The sequence below is a fragment of the Phragmites australis genome, chromosome 2 (genome assembly GCF_958298935.1).
Source record: "Phragmites australis chromosome 2, lpPhrAust1.1, whole genome shotgun sequence".
In the NCBI taxonomy this organism is placed as follows: domain Eukaryota; kingdom Viridiplantae; phylum Streptophyta; class Magnoliopsida; order Poales; family Poaceae; genus Phragmites; species Phragmites australis.
The window spans coordinates 44,484,371-44,508,773 of NC_084922.1; the positions used below are offsets into that span (position 1 = coordinate 44,484,371).

Sequence of the window (24,403 nt, forward strand, 5' to 3'; positions counted from 1 at the left end):
AGTGGGTGATGGTAACTTTGTACTGGTAACTCCTACACCACCACCAACATGCAGTTTCAGTGGTCATTGCACAATGGATAGAGGAACATTTACATGCCCATCCACCTCTCGACGCCCCACGAGGGCAACAGTGCTCTTTTAGAATATGAACAGTGTTCACAGTAGTTGCTAAGTGTAGTAGCAGTAGTCACTGACTTGCATGGATCAAAGGCAAAAATCCAAAATTAGATAATATATGCGACCGTATTTATCGAAATAGATAACATATCAACGTATTTATAATTTTAGTATCTGTATTCGGCACACCGTGTACCGAAAATGGCACTGTAGCACCGTATTCGGCACACGGTGTGCCGAGAATAGCACTATAGCACTGTATTCAGCACACAGTATGCCGAAAATGGTACTGTAGCACCGTATTTGATACACGGTGTGCCGAAAATGAGACCATCCTCCGAAAATGAACAGCACCGCGCATGAAAGTAACAGCAGTGCGTTTGAATTTCGTTTCCCTCTTTTTCAAAACGGTGATATTCTATTACTCCAAAAATGTTAAAAACAAATTTACGTGTTCCATAATTCATGTGAAACCTATTTTAATTAGATTCACCAAAAAATCCTTTGTATATTTAAAACTAAAATTCTCCAAAAAAGACTACTTTATAAGTTGTAATAATTTTTAGTGTCTCAAATAAATTCCCAAAAATCAAGAAAAAATCGCTAATATTCTTCTTATGTGATGGACTAATTTCTAAAATTATTTTCATCCCTATTTTATATGATGAAAAAGTGAGTTCCTTTGTAATACTTCATTTACATGAAATGATAAATGCATATAAATGAAGTATTACAAAGGAATTCACTTTTTCATCATATAAACTAGAACTGAAAATAATTTTAAAAATTAGTCCGTCACATAATAAGAATATTAGTGAATTTTCCTAGATTTTTTGGAATTTATTTGAGACACTAACAATTATTATAAGTTATAAAAGTAGTCTTTTTTTTTTTGAGAATTTTAGTTTTAAATATACAAAGTATTTTTTGGTGAATCCAATTAAAATGGGTTGCACATGGATTATAGAGTATGTAAAAAACGTTTTAACATTTTTGAGTAACAGAAGACCACCGTTTTGAAAAAGAGCGAAAACGAAATTCAAACACACTGATGTTACTATTCATACGCGGTATTGTTCATTTTCCGCATACGGTGGGTAGAAAATGGCACTGTGGTCTATTTTCGGCACACCGTGTGTCGAATACGGTGCTACAATGTTATTTTCAGCACACTGTATGCTAAATGTGGTGTTACAGTGTCATTTTTGGCACATCGTGTGTTGAATATGAGCTACAGTGCCATATTCGGCACACGGTATACCGAATACAGATGTTAAAATTGTAAATACGCTGACATGTTATCTATTTCGATAAATACGGTCGCGTATGTTGTCTAATTTTGGATTTTTGCCTGTAAAACCAAGAGAGCACAGTTTACTGTGCCCAGGACAGAGCAGGATCCATCGTATCTTTGCCATTTTAGGTGCTGTTACAATAGTTTAATGCATGCATAGACCAAAAGGTAATCCAATCGATCTGCAGCTAACTCAGACATAGTCTATTAGTGTGACAAATCAGGCTACTAAATGTTAATAAATGGTCAAATCATAGTTTGTCCAAGCTTTAGGAGGCTTCCCCATACTAGGATTCAAGATGTACAAACGTCTGCTTGCTTTAGTAGTTTAATACACATAGAAAGGCTTGCAAATCAAACTGAAATCTAAAGCTAGTTGGTCATATTGTACAAAGGCAAGTGAAAGGTTCAGCTATAGTATACAGTAACCGCGTCGCCACTTGCTCTTTTCCAGCAATCAGGGAACACTTCATTTTAACGGGTGAGTATTTGGAAACACGACCTCACAGTACCAAGCCGAAGTAGCCAATGCAGTCATCAATTCATCATAGGTTAATCTCAGCTTAGAGCAAACAACGTGTCTTGGGAAGGTATTCTCAAGCTCTGTAATAGCCCAGGAAATCAAATATTTGACAGCATACCTGGATCGACATGAAGGTCTGTCAGCAATGTTCTTTCCACCCTCCAAAATAAGTAGATTCAAACCCGATCAACCCAAGCCACCGAGTGATCGACTTATATACCATTCTAGCATACTACTAGTACATTACATGCATGTGCATCATAAGCTAGCTGATGATCAAGCCACCACCACCACCAGCAGCCACCATGGCATCACCCAACAAAATCGTGCACGAAATGGCCACCACTCTCCTTGGCGAAATGCCGGTCCTGGCCTCCGAACGAGCCCATCACGTAGGCTGCGTCGCTCACGTCCTCCAGCCCGAAACGGTGGGCGAGGTTGGGCGGGAGAGACGCCGGGAGCGGCTCGGCGATGCAGACCCTGTTGTTGTTCTGGTGAAGGCCGAGGGTGAGGGAGACGCCGCCGTTCCCTGTCCCGCCGATGCTGCCGACTGCTCCAACCTGCTGCTGGTGCTGCGACGATGTCATGCTGTGCGGCGTCGACAGCCCGTTGTACGCGAAGGTCACCTGTCCCTGGATGGAGTGGGACATCTGGGAGAGCTCGTCCGGGAAGCCCTGACCCTGAGAGGCAGGGATGTTGTGGTTCCTCGTGATGCTGCTGCTTTGTCCGAACTGAGAATCTGACGGATCAGAGGGCTTCCCGCTGCACTCAGACGAATGCTGGGTCTGGTGATACATGCCATGCTGACTCTTGTCCAGCGCTGGATGCTTGGGCATCTGCCTCATCTCGAGGTTGTGGATTTCCTCCACCATCGGCTTCCACAGCCGAACCCGTGCATTAATAAACCAGTTGGATACCTGCGTGAGTGTTACTTAAGGCATCAGAAAGTTTCAGAAACAAATAATACAGAGTAGAGGTTTAGAGCTAGCTTAAACTACCGGATGAAACGAGTGACAACTGACAACAATCAAACATGAGCTTCTATCCTACCTTTTCCAAATTACAGCAAGCAGAATTCGACATTTACCTGGTTCCGTGTTAAACCTGTTTGTTTAGCCAGCATTTGCTTGTCTCCATCAGTAGGATACCTAGACAATTAAATCCCAAGAATGAGACTAACATAGTAGTATAGTATGTGAACTCATTCAAAGGCCAATGAATCCGCCAATAGTCAATAATTCACACATATACAATACACAGTTTGACTGCTTCCATTTCATCACATAGCCCCAGTGAGAAAAGTAAATTCAGAAGAGGGAAGGTGAGGATTAGATCAGTACATCAAGGATAATAATTGTGGTGAAGTGCTTTTCAGGGTTTTATTCCTACCAATATTGCACAATGCACAATTTATTCAAGCTAACATAAGGTAATTTGAAAATTGAGGCCTATAAAAAGAATGATAGACATCTAAACTCAATGATATGGGATGTAACCAAACGGAAAAAATTAACAAATTGTCAATATGGCGCCTTTTTCTGACTTAAGGCCACGAATGACAGGTACCAATAGTTAAGAAACTGACTTTAGCCCAGATACCAGCTTTAAAGTGATAACATATCAGCAACTCAACATCTTGAGCCTGTACGAATCAACTCAATGTAACCAATGGGCCATAATTTCAGCTTTCAGATCATACAAAGTTATCATACTATCAAAACAAATTGTTATCTGAAAAACAAACTAAATAATCATGGTGTTCAATACAGGTTGGTGCCCCTTAAATTTGGTTGGAAGTAAAGCCCAGTCCCAAGTTGTGGCACAATCAGCACTTACTAAAAGCTGACCTACATAGAGACATTGGGTCCCTTACCAACTAATGCAACCAAGCACCTAACGATTCTTTGAAGTTATATGAATGTACTATCTGGTGTCCTTAGATCGATTATGATGTGTACAGCTAAAAACGCAGTCCACGTACGGGCATAAAGGCTAACCATCCATGATGCTAAAAACCCCCACGTAATTATTTGGAAGCCATGGCATTCTATCACGCAAGTTTAACGTAATGATTCGGACACCCAGGAATGCTTGCTGTCACCAAAACAATTTATCCCATGCACGTATCAAATCACCGTTTTAAAACACATCATGGCACCATGTCCAACAGACAGCAAGTCATCATGAATGGTCAAGTACCAATACCCCACTAGCAATCTGGCATACATATTGAGCTTCCAATCCCAACCATCATCGAAACAAGTAATCTGAGTAATAACAACGTTAATCACCTTTTGGACATCATCATCATCTTGAAAGAAGTGGAGTGCAGCGTACTGCGTACCTAGTCTAAGTCCTAAGAGCAAGTTCAATAAGCTTGGCTTATAGCCAGGCCATGTTATTTGGAGACATCCTATAGACAAGCCACGCAGTAACTGGTCTCATCACACAATCCGAACCTTCATATTTTATTAAGCCGGACCCACCCCTCAGCTAGCAACACACCAAGCTCCCTCGTTGCTTCGCCAAGCTCGTCCATGCCCCTCGCCGCCGGCTTCCTGCTCCTCCGGCGCTGCCTATCCTCTCCTCTCTCACGACAAGCTCGGCGGCTGGGCACTTGTATTTATTAGAGCTAGCGTTGGTGAAGAAGACGCCCGCGGGCTGCTTGCATCGTCTTCTTCTTCAGTACTTCTTTCCTATATTTGGGTACCTTCTCCCCATAGCTTGTTAGATCGACTTCTTGCTTTTCCCCCACAGATTGCATCCATTCTTCTGTAGTGCATCGATTTTTTCTTGCTATTCCCCTAGCCACCACCGAGCACGGGCGAGCGCCCCTCCGTTCGCAGTAGAGCTCGAGCACGGGCGAGCGCGCCGCCTCGTGCTGATCGCGCCACCTCGTGCTGATCGCTCCCCACTCCCTCGCCGCCGTCCAAATATGAACACGGGCGGCGTCCATGGTGTCGACCCCATCCATGGCGTGTCGACCCCATCATGCCGCCGGACTCATCCATGGTGTGCGGGCCCCACAGACCTCGTGCGGACGAGACGAACATGGCTGCATGCAGCGCATGCCGGGCGCTTGGTGCCTCGGAGCGTGTGTCCAGACGGTCGACGAAACAGACGACCATTCTACTCTCTCTCTCTCTCTCTCTCTCTCTTCCACATCACATTTTGCTGATGTAGGCAGGCTAATAGCCAGGTGAGCTGGCCTTACTGTACTTGCTCTAATGGCATTGGATTATCATGGATGGGGTTTGATGGAAAGAACAAGAGAACAATGCAAAGTGCAAGCCGACTTACGGGTGCAGGAAGTGTTCGAACAGCCATGCGCGGAGCACGGACACCGCGCGCTCCGGGAGCCCTCTCTGCGGCCGCCAGATGTTTTGCGGCTGGCCGAACGCCGTCACGCTGCTCCCTCTCTGGAAGCCCGCGGCGGCACTGCCACCGGCGGCGAGCCCGAACATGGCAATGTCCTTGCTGAGCCCCTCCTTAGCGGCAGTATACTTGGTCGTGTTGCGCAGCTGGCTCTGTATCATGCCTTTCAGGCATTTGAAATGCTTCGTCATTACCTTCAAAGCCATCGCCGCGAACGGGGCGGCATTGCTGAACCCGGCGACGGTGTCGAAGGAGGCGATCACGACCTGGACCTGCTGGTAGTACTGCCGGTACCTCTTGCAAACCTACAAAAGGCAACGCAATTATTGGATCACAACTCAATAATAAGAGAAGTTGCACATTTAGACAGCTAAGATCACAACTCAATAATAAGAGAAGCTGCACATTTAGACAGCTAATAACCACCTAAACAAATAAGGATTCCAAGTTAGGAAAAGGGAGCAGCACGCTTTTGTTTGCATGAAGTCACGACATTAACAAAGCAAGCCTGCTTCCCAATTATAGAAGTAAGATGCCATTAAAGAACTCTACCAAACAAGATTGCCTATTAAGTGTTCCAAAAATAGAAGCTAGAGAGACTTGTACGTAGACGCTCGTGTGTGTTGCCTCCATGTTCGCAGGGGACGCTATGACGAGCCTATCAAGGTCGAATCGTCAGAAGACATGAAGCGGCGACACCATTCTTCTCCGTCAGGTGACATGGAAAAGGTTCATAGCATCCACCATCGTCACTTCGAAGCTACTATTTGCTCCTAATTTCATGTAGATTACTACCTTTCAAGCAACTCCTAGTGCTAAACAGCCGATCAAAATCCAACCTTTGATGAGAAAATAGAACGAACATAACTGTTCAATGAACATCACGAACAGTAAAAGCTCACAAGCACGTAAGGAAGAAAAAAAATCTGAAAAATGTACTACGAGTATCAACTGCAGAGGAAATCACCATCAAATGAAAAGCGCATGCAACTACAGTGAATAAAAGCAGGCAGCAGCTGCAGTGGTGGTGTGACCTCTATGAGCAAGATTCTTCTCCACCCAGAGGTGAGCGATAATTGCAACTACGAAACAAAGTGAAGAAACCTGGAAGGCGGAATTGAGACAACGCCGCAAGCAAGAAAGGTAGCTAGCTCACCTCTTCCATCATGGAGATGAGCCTTGTTTTCCTCCACTGCTGCTCGGCGCCGGAGATGGGGCCAGCGTCAGAGGCCGCGCGGTCGCCGCCGTCCATATCGTGATCGATGGCCTCCATCGGATCCGCGTCGAGCAAGCAATCGTCGGGGACGCTCCGGTCGACGTGCGCGGCCGCGCCACCCACGTTGCAGATCTCCTCGAGCAGCTTCTCCGCGGGGGCGAGGAACCGCGACCGCGCGAGCACCGCCGTGTAGCCGGTGAAGGGCCCGTAGGACCCCGAGGGGACGCCGAGCTGCCTCCTCGGTGGCGGAGGCGGATTCGATGACGAGGAGGAGAGCGACAGCGCGAAGTTCTGCGTCGGGATCTGCGGGAGCGGCGCCACGGCGAGGCCGTGCGCCACGAGCTGCGCCTGCGCCAGCGTGGGGCTGTGCGGGGAGTAGGACGACGTGGAGGATGCGTAGGAGTAGAACGCCGGGGGAGGCGGCGGCCACGCCCCGGGCTGCTGCTGGTACGGGGCGGAAGCGTGCGTGGTCGAGTCCGCCGCGGCGTCCGACGGGAACCGGAGCTTCTCGCGCCGGCTGTGCTGCGGCACGTGGTACAGGTGCCCCGCCACGTGCTGTGCATGGTGGTGCAGCAGGAAGTCGCCATGCCCGTGCCCGTGGCAGTGGGGCTCGGCGCCGCTCCCGGCACCGCCCCCGTACGCGCCCGCGGCGGACGACATGGCGAGGGAACGAGTGCGATCAAGAGCCGTCTCTCTCCCGCGCGCGCGTCGGCGCCCTCCTCGGGGCTCGCGCACGCACAGGTGATGCGCTCGCGCGCTAGCAGCGAGAGCACCTGGCCCTGGAGAGAGTAAGGTCGGGCGGGCGCGGGCGCGGGCGTGGGCGAGTGGAGGCAAGCAGGCAGGCGACTAGAGGGGAAACGGCTCCGCACTTTCCGAGCACCGGTCCAGCCCTGCCCTGCCCTGCCCTCTGCTGCCGCCGCTGTAGCCTCGCCTCTTTTGCTTCTCCTCCGCCTTTTTATCTCGCCTCCTTTTTCATTTTCATCCCTGCTTTGCCCCGGCCCAGTGCTGGAATGGACTGCTGCTGCTGCTGTCGTTGGGTTCCGGGTGCCTTTCGTTCGGCAAAAGCCGAGAACTCGACCGAGGGAGAGGCAGGGGGTGAAAAAGAGCCGAGCTCGCTCGCTCGCGTCGCGTTCAAAGGTGGAAGTGGCAGGAACTCGGCTGGAGGGGCAGGGTGGATGGTGATCCGTGAAAGCGAAAGCGGGAATGCCAGACCAGGTGAGACAGGGGCGGGGGGAACGGGTAAAATAGACGGCCAAGCTGAGCTCGCTCGCGTCGCGTTCAAAGGTGGAAGTGGGAAGTGGGTGCCCGACTGCAAGCGCGCGTACTTGGTAAACTTGGCCCCTCGCCGCGGCTTGCGGCGAGAGATGGCGCCGTGCCCGTGCGCGGTGGTAGGTGTGGTCAGGTACTTACCGCAGCGTGGACGGACGGTGCCCGTGCCACTTCCCGGCCGCCCTATTTCGCTGCGGGTCGCCGGGTACACTCGCGTCGGTTTGACCATTCCAGGAGCAGGAGTAGACGACATTCCATGTGATTAAGTCCCCTGTTAAATGTACTGTGCGCGTGTATTACAAACAAAACACAAATATTTGACCTATAATATCAATCACAATCTTAAAATTTGAAACGTAGATGCAATAGAAGAGCATCAAGGAATGAATATTTTAAAATGATACTGGAGTTTAATTTCAAATGAGATAAAAAAAATAAATATTATTATCTATTAATTTCTCTCATAATTTATTTATTTATTTTTATTAATAAAACTTGTCTTATATTTACAGTCGATAACAAGCCAAAGAGCATAAGGACGAGAGTGAAAAATAAAAATAAATAAATTATTTAAATATTTGAGATTTTTATTATATTAAGAATAGTATGACAAGGTACAGGAACCATTCGTGTTTTATACCATAGACACTAACTGGCCGGCACAGTATCCCTCATATATAGCTGCTACAAACGCGGCCAGTTTTGCGTATTCCTAAATGTACAAACCAATGCGCCCGTGCGCCACAGTGCCGTGCAGTAGGCGTAACAGTGATCTTCAAAAACGGAATGCCTTGCACTAACCCCATGAACTGCTCCCTGGGTTATCCAGGTGACGAAACAAGCTTTTCGCTTTTTACCTAAAGCAAGTTCGGATAAGAGCATCTCCAGCGCAGAAGCTATCACGCTTGCTATTACTATCCATCTCGTCATTTTAAAAAAACAAGCCTCTAACTGTCTCGCTAGCAGTTTAGTTAACACTATAGACTCGTCGTCGCGGCCCCCTAGATCAGCAAATAGGTCGCAGCGCCTCGCTATCCCAACCTCCAACGCATCCGCCTCTGTTCCGTCCACCCACCCACCGTTCCAGCAATCTGAGCAGTTTTGCTTCAAAACTCTCTTCTTCTATAAATTAAAATTAAAAGGTGATTTTATGAAGCTCCTAAAATTACATCGATTTTTATGCTAATAAAATAAATAAAAAGAACTTATTTTAACTAGATTCAACTCAAAATCTCTTACATATATTAAAAATAAAAATTCCCTAGATTTGATTGCTTTTTAACATTTGAATTTTTAGTATAAATTTAATTTTCAAAAATCAGGTAAAATTCATGAATATTTATCTAAACTAACCTACTAAATTATAAAAGATCTTTTAAAGTGAATAGATAAATAGAAATATAGAAGATAGAATTTAGCTATTCGGCTAAAATGCTTAAAAGCACCATAATAAAACCGCTCGCTTGGCTGCTTGCGTTGCACTAGCTGGGAACGCTTCGCCCAGACTATCACTTTAGGACAACTACTGTAGCAGTAGTAGGAGGGGAAGCAGCGAATCATAAGCGCCCTTCGATACCGCTGCCTTCCCAACAAAACCAAACACTCCCATTGAGCCAGGAGGGTGCTGGGCCCACGAGTCACTCATAATCGGGCCCGCAAATAAGCAATCAACCTTCTGGGCCCCGCTCGTGACAAGACCAAACATAGCACTGTCCTAGCCCGCGCACGAATATTTTGTTTTTTAAATAAAAATTGCAATATATATGGGTCTGTCTTGAAAATTTACAAATTTAAATATGTCACCCGTTTCAACGACATATAGACGTTAGATGTTACAGTGGACAGACTTAGTTAACTCTCACCTATTAAACGGGTGATAAGTATATGTTACTTTTCTAATGGGAGATAGGTACTGTAATTTTTAAAATAACATTAGAACTATGTTTGAGAATTAATTGTATTTTAAATATTTGACATCGCAATTGTTGATGATTGCTAAACCGACGATCTAACGAACTTGTTGGAGAATATGAGATTGCTTTGACTAACGAATCACAAGGAGACAACGTAGGGGTTTTAGATAGGTCCGTGTCCTATTCGAGGATAATAAACCTACGTCACATGTTGCTTTGTATAGATCTGAGTATGTTACAACGGGTACTGCAGCTAGCCTAGATAAATCGAAACCTAGTCGACGACCTCTTCTTTGGTGTCTGTTGGTTTGTGGTACTCTGGTTTGAGCTGTCCATCTGTTTGGGCGTGTCTCGCTTGTCCTGTGAATGGCCCCCTGGCTTTATATATACATATAGGATGTTGTATATCCTTTGGACTCCTCACTCCTGTTTTTTTAGATAAACCTTCTCGATTATAGGTTGCATAGGTCATCTATGGGTAGTTCTTATTTTTCTAGGGATCCCTTTCCACAGAGATAAAGATATGCTACGAAAATTACGGGACTCCATAGGATACCCAGATATGGTAATTATCTATTATTCATCGTCAAGTCCTCCATCAGTATGTAAAATGAGGCTTCAATGATTTAAATACATGACCAGCAAAGATAATCTTTTTGTCTAATCGGGTCATCGAGTACACTCAGATTTTCGATTATGGTGAAACATCTAACCGGGTTTCTTGGGTTCATGATCACCTATTTGGGATTTTGAACCCTACGAGTTCCCAAGGGAATTCTCGAGAAAGTATTATATTCACTAGGTTTTCTATTAGCTTTATCCTTTGTAAGGAAAAAAAGGTTTGTCACTGGTAAATTTTGAATATTAAAACATCGCAATGGAGATCTTGATTACCGGTGAGAATCTTTCACTGCCATATCGTCATGATTATGATAGCAGCGTGAGGAGTTGAACCCCTCGAGGTACGGAGCCGACTGCATGTGTCAGGCATTAAATGTGACGTGACGATAAAGAGAGAGAGATCGTGGCCTTAAGTCGTGTCACGTCGTTAGTCGAACCGTTGTCCCCGAGAGCCCTCGCTCTGCATAAAGGCAAAGGGAGACCCCCTTCAATATCCATTCCTCTATTAACGATTGTTTTCTGTCTACATAATTTCTAAAAATTTTAGTACATCAGAATATCTGAGTTCTACTCGAAGTTCTGGGTAAGGTCGGAATATCTGAATGTTCCAGAAACTTTGAAAGTTCTTCTAGCTCTCTCAGGTTGAAAGAACCCAGAAGTTCCGAGTTGTATCTGAAAGTTCCAGATTCTATCAATTCTGAAAGTTCTTAGCTCTTTGCATGTGTAGGTTTATACACACATATACACACAAGCACACACACACTTTTTTTAGAGTTTATGCTTATCATAACGTGTATATACTTTATTGCTATCTTGTCGTGCCTATATTTCATATCCTAGCATGTCTTGATTGCTTGCGAAGTGCGCTATGAGTTTGTTTCTAGCACATCTAATTTTTGTTATCGACTAGTATGTGTAAGTCATATAACTAGTATGTGTAGGATGCATTGCACATTGTTTGTTCATTATGTGATTTTTGAGCCTTATTTGATCTCATTTGTTTCATTGAATTCTATTATTGTCCTTTCAGAAAAATTAATGGATTATTATATTACGAGGGAGTATTATGCTTTGTATTTCATAAAGACTCATAAAGTGTGAATATTTGAGCAATACCGTTTAGAACTGATATAATTATTTATCTAACGTCTATATGGTATGTCAAGCTTTTATAAAACTCAATCTCGCAAATATCCATTAATCGATCCTTATTTGGTTTTAAATTTAAATTTGAGATTCTTCGTACTTCTGTAGTGATCTATTTAATCTCAAGAGGGTGTCGCATGTCCTCTAATCTCATCATTCATGTTCTTTGGAGATAAATCTTCCTAATTACGGGTTGTCTTGGATATTTATCGGTAGTTTTTTTTTCTTCTAGGGATCCCTTTCTCAGAGATGGAGATATGCTCTGAGAATTACGAGATACACTGGATACCTCAATATGGTAATTATCTATTATTCATCGTCAGCAATGCTGACAAATCGATTGCTTGGAGTAATACGTTGTGATGCTAACAGCGGACTAGAGCTCAAAAATAAATTGGATATAAGATAGTAATACAGTAGAATAAGATGTGTGTAATATATGATATAAGCAATGTAGTTCGAGAAGTACTTCTGTCAAAAGCGCAATACACCATAGTAGAACGAACAAATAAGCACAGTACCTAATGGGAGGCCGGTTACATGATTTTATAGGGTAACATGTCACCGCGTAACGAGCGATGCGAGTCTATATTTATAATTTTGCAAAATAAAGGTATATATTTATAAATATAAAAATAAATAAATCGTCCACGACCTGGCTCGCTCGATCCTACAGGTGGGGAATTTTTGTTCAGTGCCTCCGGCTCTGGACTGTTAACTGTCGTGGCAGCAGCTCCTCTCACCGCACTGCAATTCTTTCCAGGATAGAGGGCTCGCTATGGAAAATAATGCCTATAAGACTCGATCTCATACATTTAAGCATATATGGTATTTTATATTCTTCTTTATTTTTCTATCCATAGTTTTCTCCCACTCATTTAAACATTTTACAGCAATTTAAGCCCCACATCACACCATAAATTTTGTTCAGCTCTTAAATGCAGGATACCTGGTCCGGTAGGATTATTTCCCGCTCGCTACGCCTGTTAGACGTCACATGGGCACGCGTTAATCCGCGATAGGAATTTGGCGTGATTAGTATAGCTACGAGGTGCAGCGTTACGACGCCGTGATGCGTGCAGGGCTAGGCCAGGGGAAGTGACGTGGGTGCTGTGCCCATTAACTTCACATCCACCCATCCATTCACGATACATCCATCCGTATGGAGAGAGAGGAAGCCAGAAAGGAAGTGGCGACTGGCGAGCAACGATAATCGCTGGGAGTACGAAAGCACGGTACTGGTTGAAAGAACCACACCTCCGGGTTTACGCTTTTGTTGTTACTGTAGGATCCTTGTAGAGCCAGTCTAGCCTGGCGAGCTAATAGCAACTGCGTAAACAGGTGAAAGCGGAACACTGAGTGCACAGTCGAAGCACAGTAGCCACCGGGCGGGGCCCGCTCGGCAGTCTCACTTCACTGCACTGTGCAATCTTTCGTGTGAGCACATGCACTGGAAAAGCGATGTTGTACTAGTTCAACAGTACGACTAGAGTGCACGTTTTCACTTGTTGCACCGTCGCGGGGGACGCAAAGGTGAAACTTGAAATTACTAGGGTGAAACCTCAACTGTTCGCCCGGCCAGCAAATCAATTATAGAACTAACATTTCACACAAAAACTCCTCATTATAAGAGATGGAGCTAACCAGCAGACCAAACACCCTGCTGAGTGCTGACACCACCGGCTCTCCTGCAGACATCCCAAATCAATCATAGAGCTACCATGTCACACAAACCTCCTCATTCTTAGAGTTGTTGAAGCCAACGTGCTAACTAAACCTTCCCATTGACGGCTCCAGATCAACTGCTAGATATGCTCCGCCATAAATATGTGAAGCAAAGCTTAAGCACTAGAGCTAGAACCAGATAATCAGGGCCGCGTATCTTAACTCCACAGCTGGGTAGCCGTAGGATTGGAGAACCATTCAGCTTCTAATTCGAGCAGTACAGCTATATTGAACAGCTTGCTCGCGCAGGCAGGAAGGCGACACGCATGTTATGTATACCACGGGTTGTCCTCAGGTGCTGCTGCGGTAGAAATATCCGAACCAACCATCGTATCATCTTCCCGTCACGGCAGTGCATAGGAAACCGCTCACGGGCGAGAGACGTCAAGGAAAGCAAGGCATGCACCGGCACAGCACGGCTGCTCTTCTGCAGCACACCGCTGTTGCGCGCATCGATATCGCAGTGGTCATTCACAGCCAGCTGAGCCAGGGCGTTGCTTTGTTTTCTTTTTCCGCGCCACAGGTGAAGGACGGAGGCCAGTCGGCCAGGGGCCTGCGTCAGGCTCGGCCTCGCTGTCGCGCCTGACACACTGGACAAGGTCTCGCACGGACACATGCGTGTCTTATGCTTGGCGCAGCATGCACGTCCATCGACGCTAGCGAGCTGCGCTGCGCAGGCAGCCTGCGACGTGATCTTTTGCTTGGCGAGGCCGAGATCACGGAGGGAGAGAAGCAGAAAAGCAGCATGCATGCATCGATCATTTGATCGGTGGACACTCGACAGATATGCTTGGATACATCGCCCGGGCGTTCCATCGAGCCAAAGCCGTCGCGGGCCTCGAGGAAAGCGTGCGGCAGCTTATCCGGACGCGATCGATCGGGTGTGGCGATATGGTTTTGTGCGAGACGCTGTGTTCGCGTGTGTCTCACCGGACGGCCGGAACCCAGGCCCTGCCCTGCCAGCGTCCGTGCGTGTGTGCGTGACACTGTGCGAGCACCCCCCTATGCCGCGCTTTCCTGTTGCGCCGGGCGCACGTGCCTGTCCACCACATATCGCTTGGCTGCCGCGCGAGTACGTACGCCCGGCGCAACAGGGTTACCATGCGTGCGACGGGGTTGCGGTCTAGGAACCGGGAACATCCATGCTACAGAACTACGTGAAGGGCCCTCTCCTGCATATATGGAGCGTGCATGTACAGAGATGACTATATGTCTACATGCATGAGTGGGCCGGGGAGCGAGAGTGCGAGACCGTAAAGGTAGCTTCATTGCACGGTATGGGCGCGCTAGCTGCTCCGTGTTTTCCACTGGGCACCCCCCACATGACCGCACGCTCCAATGATTCGTTGCCATTTTTGAGAGTGCGTGATAGGAGTATCAGACGACTCCCATTGCATGAAAATGTAAGCGCATATTTGTAGAGTTTTCACTGATTTAATTTTTTTTTGATTTTTTAAGAAAATAATTCTGTGGCTGAAAATAATTCTCTAATGATTATCTAAAATAAAATATATGGAGGAAGTGAATCAGAAGAAGCTGCTTTTTTCAGTTCCTCAACTTCTAATTCATTTCAGAGAATCACTCACACGGATTCCACTCAGGGTTTTAAAAGCTGAAAGCTGCCGTTTGACAGAGCTCTGCCCTAATTCCAACCATGAAGCTGCTCTGAGAACTCTACCAAGTAGACCCTAAAGCTCGAGAGAAAGCTGTGGATGCAGCCGTATACTAGAGTATATCAATTCCATTTATACCTTGCAAATTTCATACTAGAGTATAAAAGAGCTTCAAGATCAGTTTTGGACTTAACCAGGAGTAAAGATGTTTAAATACGTCGTGCTTACTGTGCCGGACCGAGGCACGGCATGGCACGGCACGAGGCCAGAGATTGTGCCTAGGCCAAGCGCGTGGCACGACGTGCTGACACGGCACAGTCCGGTCGAGTCGGGCTGGCACAGGCACGACCCAACTAGGCACAATCTGGCCCGGTACGCATGGGTCCGGCTATTTTCTATTTTCTATATTTTTAAAAATATGTAGCTATTTTTTTTATCTATTTTCTATATTTTTATCATATTTTTATCTATTTTCTATATATTGTTTAATTTTGTAGCTATTTTTTATTTTATCGGACCAGCTATGCCGACGAGCCGCCCGTGTGCCGTTGAGCCGCCCGTGCCTGTCATGCCCGCATTGTCTGTCGTGCTCATCAGGCTGGCCATGTCATCGGGCCACAATTAGGCGTGGAATGATGATACCATCAGGCCCGGTACGGCACGGTGACCAACGGGTCGTGTAGTGGATCGAGGAGGAGGCACGTGGACCGGCACCGCACGGCCCGTTACAGTAGCTGGACAGTTCGGGCCGTGCCATAGCCAGGCCGTGCCGAGTTGGACCCGTGTAGGGCCGACCTGAGTGGCCCATTTGACCATCTCTAATCAGGAGGCTCATCCTCTCTGTATATAATCATCTAGGTACATCAAATATGTCAAGGATCACATGTGATCCGTTTTACATGGAACGTTAGGATACAAATAGATGGTTACATAATATTAGCTATCCTTGTCTTGTACGATAAGTTGATTCATATCCATGCACCCGTGATCAATCTTAACCTCCTTCAACTAGATTGAGATCACCATAGTATCTTCTGAATAAAGGTCGAGGAAGAGGTTTGTTGAATATATCAGCAACTTGAATAGCCGATGAGATGAACTGTACCTCCAGTTGTCCTTGTGTTGCTCTTTCCCGTACAAAGTGATGTGTTTGGTGAGAGCATGAAAAACTAGATTTGCATTAAGATATGTCGCATCGAGATTGTCGCACCACAATTTTGGCTTGCATTGAAGGGGGGCCTTGAGTTCCTGAAACAATGACTCCATCCATATGAGTTCTGCAGTTGCATTGGCTAATGCTTTATAATCTACCTCCGTGCTTAAGCGGGAAATAGTTGGTTGCTTCCTCGAACTCCATGACACCAGATTTGGTCCACAAAACACTACGAATCCTCTAGTCAACCACCTGTCATCTGGATACCCTGTCCAATCAGCATCAGAGAATGTGGATAGATCTTGTTACAATGATACCCTAATCTTAAGCCCAAGATAGCACGTGCCCTTCAAGTAGTGGAGTATCCTCTTAACTACTACCCAATGAGCATCTGTAGGACAATGTAGAAACTGATAGACTTTGTTGACCACAAATGAAATATTTGGTCGTGTAAGTGTAAGATATTATAGTGCCCCAACAATACTTCTATATAAGAACACCTCATGATCTTTCAATGCCTTGCCAAGCTCCCTAGACAACTTGTACGCCGCAACAAGTCCTGAACATATTTCCCTTGGGTAAGTACTACTCCATTATTATGATAAGAAGCTTCAATTCACACGAAATAATGAAGCCGACCAAGCAAATTCACTAGATAATTGTTGGAGTAGCTTATCTAAAATGTTTGCATTGGAGCTTGGAATGATGATACCATCAGCATATACCACCATATAAATTGACACAATGGGCTGATGCAATATAAAAAGTGATGAATCTGACTTAGATGTTGTAAACCCAAGAGAGGAAAGCTTGACGCTGAGTTTGATATTCTAGGCTCTTGGAGCCTGTTTGAGTCCATACAGGGCTTTATCCAATTTGCATATATATTAAGGATGCTAAGAACTCTCAAACCCTAGAGAAGACACACAAGACAAAGAAGACGGAGATCGAGCAGAGCACATCGGACGAACTCCGGTTGCAACGATGACGGGAGCACGAAGCTCTAGACTTAGACAAATATTCTTGTAACAGAGCAGATCCTCAAAGAGACATTCTCAGAGCATTTATAGCATACACACAGGAGTAGGGTGTTACGCTCAGTGCAGCCCGAACTTGTCTAAAAATCCCCCGAGCATTTACTTCCTCCTGCATCCGATCATTCCACCCCACCTGCATCTCATTTACTCTCATTTATTTCACCTACGAAGCGGGTTCAGAATCATCCCCCGGCCGAATCTCAAAGGGGGTCCCTCCGGATCCCCGCTTGAGGAGTTCACCCTCCGACAGGTATAGGCGCAGATAAGGCCAACAAGCACAACTAAAAACCCCAAGGAGGGAGTAATCCACTGGTTGTTTCAAAAGATGTTCAATAGGAGATTGGTTATGTGTATCTTTACTTGGCATATGATTTATAAGATAACAAACCGATAGAAAGGCTTCGGCCCAGAAGCGAAGGGGGATCGAAGACTAAGCAAGTAATGCAAGTCATGTCTCTACTAGATGATGGTTTTTTCGCTCTACAACACCATTTTGCTGACATGTGTGTGGGCATGACACACGATGAGTAATTCCTGCGGAGGCAAAGATAGAGTGAAATTTAACATATTCCCCACCACAATCAGATTGAACTGCCTTAATCTTTGCATTAAGCTGATTTTCAGCAAGATGTTGAAACTGAATAAAGGAAAATTCAACATCAGACTTGTGTTTAAGGAGGTAAGCCAAGTAAAGCGACTGAAATTGTCAATGAAAAGGACATAGTACTTATTCCGTTTACTGAGAATATGGTAGGACCCCAAACATCAGAGTGCACTAACTCTAAAGGAGAAGTTGACACACGAGATGATGCACTATATTTCAATCTATGAGATTTTGTCAGTTGACACACATCACAAACATGTGATTCTTTATTCAAGGGGAACAATTTAAGAGACTCTAAGATGGATGACATAATGGATGACGATGTGCGACCAAGTCTGCGATGCCACAAGGCTTGATCTACTTTGGATGTGGAGATAATGCTTTAAGGTAGTGGTGTGGAGGTTGAGCTTGTAAGAGGGTAGAGACCGCCCTTACATGGTCCGTGATGCAAAACTCTCTGTGTGGCTCGATCCGTAACAAAGAAAGAAGTGGGATGAAACTCAATATAAGCATTGTTATCAACTGCTAACTTATCAACAGAAACAAGATGCTTGCTAATGTTTGGAACACAAAGAATATTGTTGAGTTTCAAAGGACTAGATTAACCAAAAATAGATGTATGACTAGTGTGCAAAATAGGTAAACCTGCTTCGTTAGCAACTTGCACTTGTTCAACACCATTGTAGATGCTCCTCATATTCAGTCGCTGCATGTCGGAGGTGATATGATTTGTTGCCCCCGAATCCATGTACCAGTTGGTGTCAACTTGGTAAGCATGCGCATTGTGATCTTCTGGTGGATAATCTTCTGAGTACATGTTCCAACAGTTAAGAGCGTCGTTCCCTCGGTTGTTGTAGATTTGACAGGTCGGGAGCGATAGACGTGCGTGTCCTTGAGTGTTGCTGTTGCGGTATGACTGTTGTCCAACGTTGAAGTTGCCACCTCCACATCCTATAGCTTGTTCGCGTCCACGTCCTAAGCGACCATGGCCATGACCGCCGCCACTGTTATCGTCTCTGCACTCATCGTGATAGCCACCACCTCCCTGGTAGCCACAAGACGGCTGGTTTGCTGACGACATGAAGTGCTATTGTGCACCTTTAGAGGCATTCTGCTCGATCAGTGCCTCATGACTCACCGTGTAACTATAAAGGTCACCCAGTCAGATCAGATCTGAATGGACCGCCATTAACACCACTAGAGATTCATAGCACGGTCCAAGTCCTACGAGAATATAGGAGACAATGTCCTCCTCAGCGAGAGGACTTCCTGTTGCGGAGAGCATATCCGCCATATTCTTGATCTTATGGAAGTAGTCGACAACCAGCATGTCATTGTGTTTGAGCTTTGCCAGCTCAATGCGTACCTGAACTTGTTTGGCACGCGATCGGGATGCGAACTTGCATTCAAGCTCACCCCAAATATCCGTTGAAGTGTGGCAGAAAAGGACATGTTCGAGAACGCCCTCGGACAACGATGATCTGATACCGCCGATGACCACCTGATCTTGCTGCAGCCAGGCTGTGAAAGCCGAATTGGAAAGAAGCTACACCTCAGCTCTTTCGGTGGCCGATACATAGATGACTTTCGGCGGGGCAACCTTAGATCCGTCGGCATAACCCATGAGGTTACTCATGAGACAGGGAATCATTTGTGATTTCCAGAGGAGGTAATTCTCTCTCTTGAGTTTAATGGTGATGAGTTGGAAGAATGGTGGAGTGACGGGTTGTGGGAGGATGCCGACGGTGGTAGAGGTGAGAGCAACATCGGTGCTAAACTCGAGGGAACTGGTGGTGCGACCGAGGATGGAAAAGGTCAACGCAGGACCGGTCATGACTCTGGTACCATAAAAGAGCTTGAAGATCAGTTTTGTTTTTGGGTTCTTCACTTAATTAGGAGGCGCATCCTCTGTCTATATAATCATCTTGGTTCATCAAATATGTCAAGGATCACTTGTGATCCGTTTTACATGGAACGTTAGGATACTAATAAATGATTACCTAATATTAGCTATCCTTATCTTGTAGGATAAGTTTATTCATATTCATGTACTCGTGATCATCAATCTTAGCAGAGTAACAGGCAACACAATTTCTGCAGGAATCATAGCGTTCCAAACGAGGTCTTATACTAGAGCTAGGGTACAAAATTAGTATTGTCTGGTCTCTGCCGTCGAGCGTTCTACCCTGTAAGCGGTAAGATTGGAAGTGGGACATGTATTGATGTGTCTTAGGTTCGTAGGATAACTATAGTGCCACGGAGCTACTGTAAGCGATGGTTACAAACTCTAGTTTTTCGTATTGACGTGAATGACATGACGCGTACTTAGTCACTAACAAACACGTCCCTAGTAGATCGATCGATTGCGCTTCCCTGCACAAAATCAGGACTCCCATCAGATGTACGTAGACCATGGAATCATACTCCAAATTAGCGACACTGCGACACGACACCAGCTAGTGTCAATTCAGAGAAGCCTGCACCAACCCTTCTCTCTTTTCTAACCCTGACGGACGGATGCATGATAGCGTACATATCTGTTTGGTTCTTTCTCCCATTGAGGAGCTTGGCTAATCACGGTCTCGTCCATGTACGTACGTACCCGCATGCTAGCGAGTACCCGTAGTCCCGTGGCTCTAACCGGGGCTACGGCGCAGAAGTATCATTCAAGTGGAATTTATAGGTCTTGGCCCTGTTAAAAAAAATTCTAATTATGGATCTATAGAGAAAAATATCCAAAAATAAATCTATTTACGACATCACAACTAATGGCACCGTTGTTAAATTGCACGATGTTGTGTCATTTACCACTTATGACCTTATAAGTCTAATAGAGGAGAATATACGTGACAACTAATAAGACGACAATTATCACGACACTATGCTATTTAGTCACGACGTCAAATAGCATTGCATTGTACAAACAGGTTCATTTTCAAAAATTATATTCACATGGGTTTATTTATATAATGTGTTTTTAGCAAGGTTCAAACTGTAAAAAATCTACTATCATTCAAAGCACAAAGCGCCTCTGAACTCTAAAAGGCCAATGCTACTGGTGTACGCTTCCCCTTGCCTAGAGCAATATTTAGTGGAGCTGCTGTTACTTACTCCTCCAAAAGTTAAACATTATATATTTTAATTAAATTATAAAGATATCTAGTATATATAAATTATATAACTAGATTCATAATTTAAAATAATTTCACACTCTATATATTTTATAGCTATAAATAATATATTTTGTGAAAAAACTTTGATTAAAATTTAATTTTGAAGATCGAGTAAAAAAATACAGTTATTATTTTTAAACAAGGAGTATTTGATTGACAGCTGGCAAGCATGCAGCAGGTGGCAAGGCAAGCCACTAGGGCTGTGCCGACGTAGGTGACGTGCGGTACAAGGCCGACTGCATGCCCGAGGTATCTTTGTTGCTTGCTGCCTTGCTGTTGCTACCTCATCTGGCCATCATCATCCCGGCACATGTCATTAGACCACCGATTTGACACCTGCTGTCAGGTGCTCGCTCGCTCTCGCAAGCACTTGCATGCTGCACACGAAAACGCATGCACGTAATAGTACTGCGGTTTATCCGTGTTGTGTTGTGTTCAATGTGTTGTGCGTAGCTGCAGCTGGCTGCTGCTGATGACGTTAACACACGTAGTAGCACTGACAAGTTGACCATCTACTCGAGCTCCGAGTTACTGTTAAAGATACAATTTGTATAGCTGTCAATATCCTGTTTTGGTAATAGTATATTTGTCTCGGTTTGCATTCTTGTAATCTCATCAAACAACGGTTGTTGGCTTGAGCTTATATAAAATTGTGCGCCCATGTCTTACCAGATGTGTGTGTGCTGCTTTGCATAATTTTCTTGTACTCTTATGTTTCTACATAGTATCAACATCTCAATCCTAGGTCTCTCATCAAACCCTACCTGATCGTCGGCACTTCATCGTCGTCATCCACCTGTTACACTGCATCCATCCCGATTTGGTGTGCACCATGTCCAATGAGGCTACCCACTCCACCACGCATGTCGTCTCCACAATGGTCGTCTCCTCCACAAGCTCTGATAATGTCGTCAACATGAAGACCCACGTACTGATCACCCTTGATCTTGCTGCCACCAACTACACCAAGTGGAGCCTTTTTCACGATGCTATACAACTAGTTCAACCTTCTTCACCACATCAACGATTTCGTCCCTGTGAACACTGACGATACCGAATGGGTTGAGGCGGACTACAATGTCCTCTCCTGGTTTTTTCAGCTCGATCTCTGAAAATATCGTTGACATCACTGTGTGTGTGGGGCAACACGCTCATGATCTTTGGGTTGCCATCGAATCCAACTTCGGCAACAATAAAGAATCGCATGTGATCTATATAAGCTCTCAGTTACACTCGTTGATCTAGGGTGACATGTCCATCTCGGACTACTACCAACGTATGCAGCACCTCATCGATTCTCTCCATGACCTCAGCCACATTATCTCTGATCCACAGCTTGTCCTCAACTTGTTGTGTAGGCTCGCACCGTGCTTCAGTTACTAGGCAAACGTCATCGCCAGGAAGGAACCCTTCTCGACCTTCGCCTCTGGGCGTACCTCGCTCCTTCTCGCTGAGATGCGTGCGAACCACATTGTCGGTGTCGCGGCACAATGGCCATCACTGCTCTCGTTGCTACCACGCTGCCCCTCGCTTGCAGCGCGAGCTGGTGTTTCCAGATGGTCTCTATACCCTCCGACAAGCAGAAGGCTAGGAAAGGGATTAACAACAGCAAGCGCCAGTTCGTGACGAACTCCGACGCATTGTCCCCTTAGCCGCACGACCCATGGATATGCTTCAATCTAGGGGCCATGCAGAACATCACCCAGCAGTGGCGTCACGTCGTCGACCATCTTGGTATTCTTAGCCCACGCCCCTCGCCACTTCCCCAAGCATTCCACACCACATTGGATTAGGTCGGTCAAATCATGGACATGAATGCACTCTTCACCTAGTCCCCAGGCACGTGGGTTGTGGACTCCGATGCCATGGCGCACATGACAATGACCGAAGGTAATCTATTTTTGTCGCGGTCCCTCCCTCTTCCCTACTCTATCACCATTGGTAACGGCGCCACCATTCCAGTTTCAACATGTGGCACTGCCCTTCTTCCACTCCTTCCTCCAACTTTGTCCTAAAAAATGTTTTACTCGTTTCCTCATTACTGAAAATTTTAATATCCATCCAACAATTCACTTGAGACAATTCATGTTCCATTGAGTTTTACTATCGTGGTTTTTCTGTTAAGGATCTTTGGACGCGACACGTGATTATTTGGTGCAATAGTAATAGCGACCTCTACATGTTTGTGTCTCCTTCTTTATCCACCTCGACGCACATGTTTCTATTCATCACAACACCGTCCTTTATTTGGCACCAGCGTTTGGGACACGCTGGCACCACCACCCTCCATATCCTACAAAAATCATCACTCATAGCTTGCAATAAATCAGATTGCCATCTTTGTCACGCATGTCAGCTAGGCAAACACGCGTGTCTCACGTTCAGTAGTTCTACTTCTTCATCATCGTCATCTTTTGAGATTACTCATTGTGATGTTTGGATGTCCCCTGTTTTAAGTATCTCCGGCTTTCAATGCTATCTAGTAGTCATTGATGATTTTACTCATTATTGTTGAACCTTTTCATTCAAACAAAAGTCTGATGTACATGCCACCATCGTCCATTTTCACTCCTATGTTCAAACTCAATTCAGCATCCCACTAGAAATCATTCAAGTGGACAATGGCACTGGATTCATCAACAACGCCACCACTGATTTCTTATTCCGCCATGGTATCTTATTGCATCTCTCTTGCCCTTCACATCGCAACAAAATGGCAAGGCCGAACGTATGCTTTGCACCATCAACAATATTTCTCGCATGCTTCTCATTCATGCACACATGCCACCAGAGTATTAGGCCGAGGCCCACATCACGGCAACGCATTTGTTGAATCATCATCCGTCGTCCACCATCCGTGATTCCACTCCCTTCCAGCACCTGCATCAAAAGCCGCCAACTTATTCTCTCCTTCGCATGTTTGGTTTCCTATGCTACCCAAACATGTCCACAACCTCCACTCACAAACTCTCACCTTACTCAGCCGCTTGTGTCTGCTCGGTTATCTGACCTCTCACAAGGGTTACCATTGCCTTGACCTTCAAACCAACCGAGTCATCATATCATGGCATGTCATTTTGGATGGGTATGTGTTTCCTCTTACTGCTCACAATACATCAGCTGGTGACTCTATGGATTTTCTCGATACATTCTCGTCACCGTGCCCCGTGACACACGGTCAGGGTGTCACAACATTGCTCCTTTCCTCGCAGCCACAACGACCATCATCGCTTCTTCAGCACACCTAGAAGAATTGGACATGGGTGACATGCAACTTCTTCCATCATCCATGGCTTCTACGCCACGGACCACGGCGTCGGCTATCGTAGAGGTCATCACCCCTCCGGCTGGCTCTCCCTCTCTCCATCTACTAGCTATCACAGAGCTGATCACACCTTTGGTCGGCTCTCCTCATCACCATTTGTCGGCTATCGCAGAAGTCCATGTACCTCTAGCCGACACAACACCACCATGGGATGCCATCCTGCCTCCATCCACTATCCAATGGTACTGTTGTACCTTCGGCTAATACAGTTCCTCGTCCTTGACCTGGCCCTCACCACATGGTGACTCGTGCCACCGTCGGTATTATCAAACTTGTTGATCGTCTCAACCTTTCAGTTA

General features: G+C 45.6%; 1 protein-coding gene across 1 annotated transcript; it reads right to left on the reverse strand.

The window, feature by feature from the left end:
• Positions 1-1,933: 1,933 nt before the first annotated feature.
• On the reverse strand, positions 1,934-7,739 carry LOC133909150 (BEL1-like homeodomain protein 9). Its single transcript, XM_062351452.1, has 4 exons — positions 6,466-7,739; positions 5,235-5,614; positions 3,022-3,082; positions 1,934-2,851 (listed from the first exon to the last, which is right to left on the reverse strand). The coding sequence occupies exons 1-4, from the start codon at positions 7,183-7,185 to the stop codon at positions 2,246-2,248; spliced, it is 1,767 nt and encodes a 588-aa protein (XP_062207436.1). The 5' UTR covers positions 7,186-7,739; the 3' UTR covers positions 1,934-2,245.
• Positions 7,740-24,403: the final 16,664 nt, after the last annotated feature.

Excerpts from the sequence above, each read along its gene's own strand:
- LOC133909150 (XM_062351452.1), bottom strand. The coding sequence starts at position 7,185 with ATGTCGTCCGCCGCGGGCGCGTACGGGGGCGGTGCCGGGAGCGGCGCC. Across the intron at positions 5,615-6,465 it reads TCATCTCCATGATGGAAGAG|GTTTGCAAGAGGTACCGGCA; the intron begins GTGAGCTAGCTA and ends TGCCTTTTGTAG. Across the intron at positions 2,852-3,021 it reads CAGGTTTAACACGGAACCAG|GTATCCAACTGGTTTATTAA; the intron begins GTAAATGTCGAA and ends ACACTCACGCAG.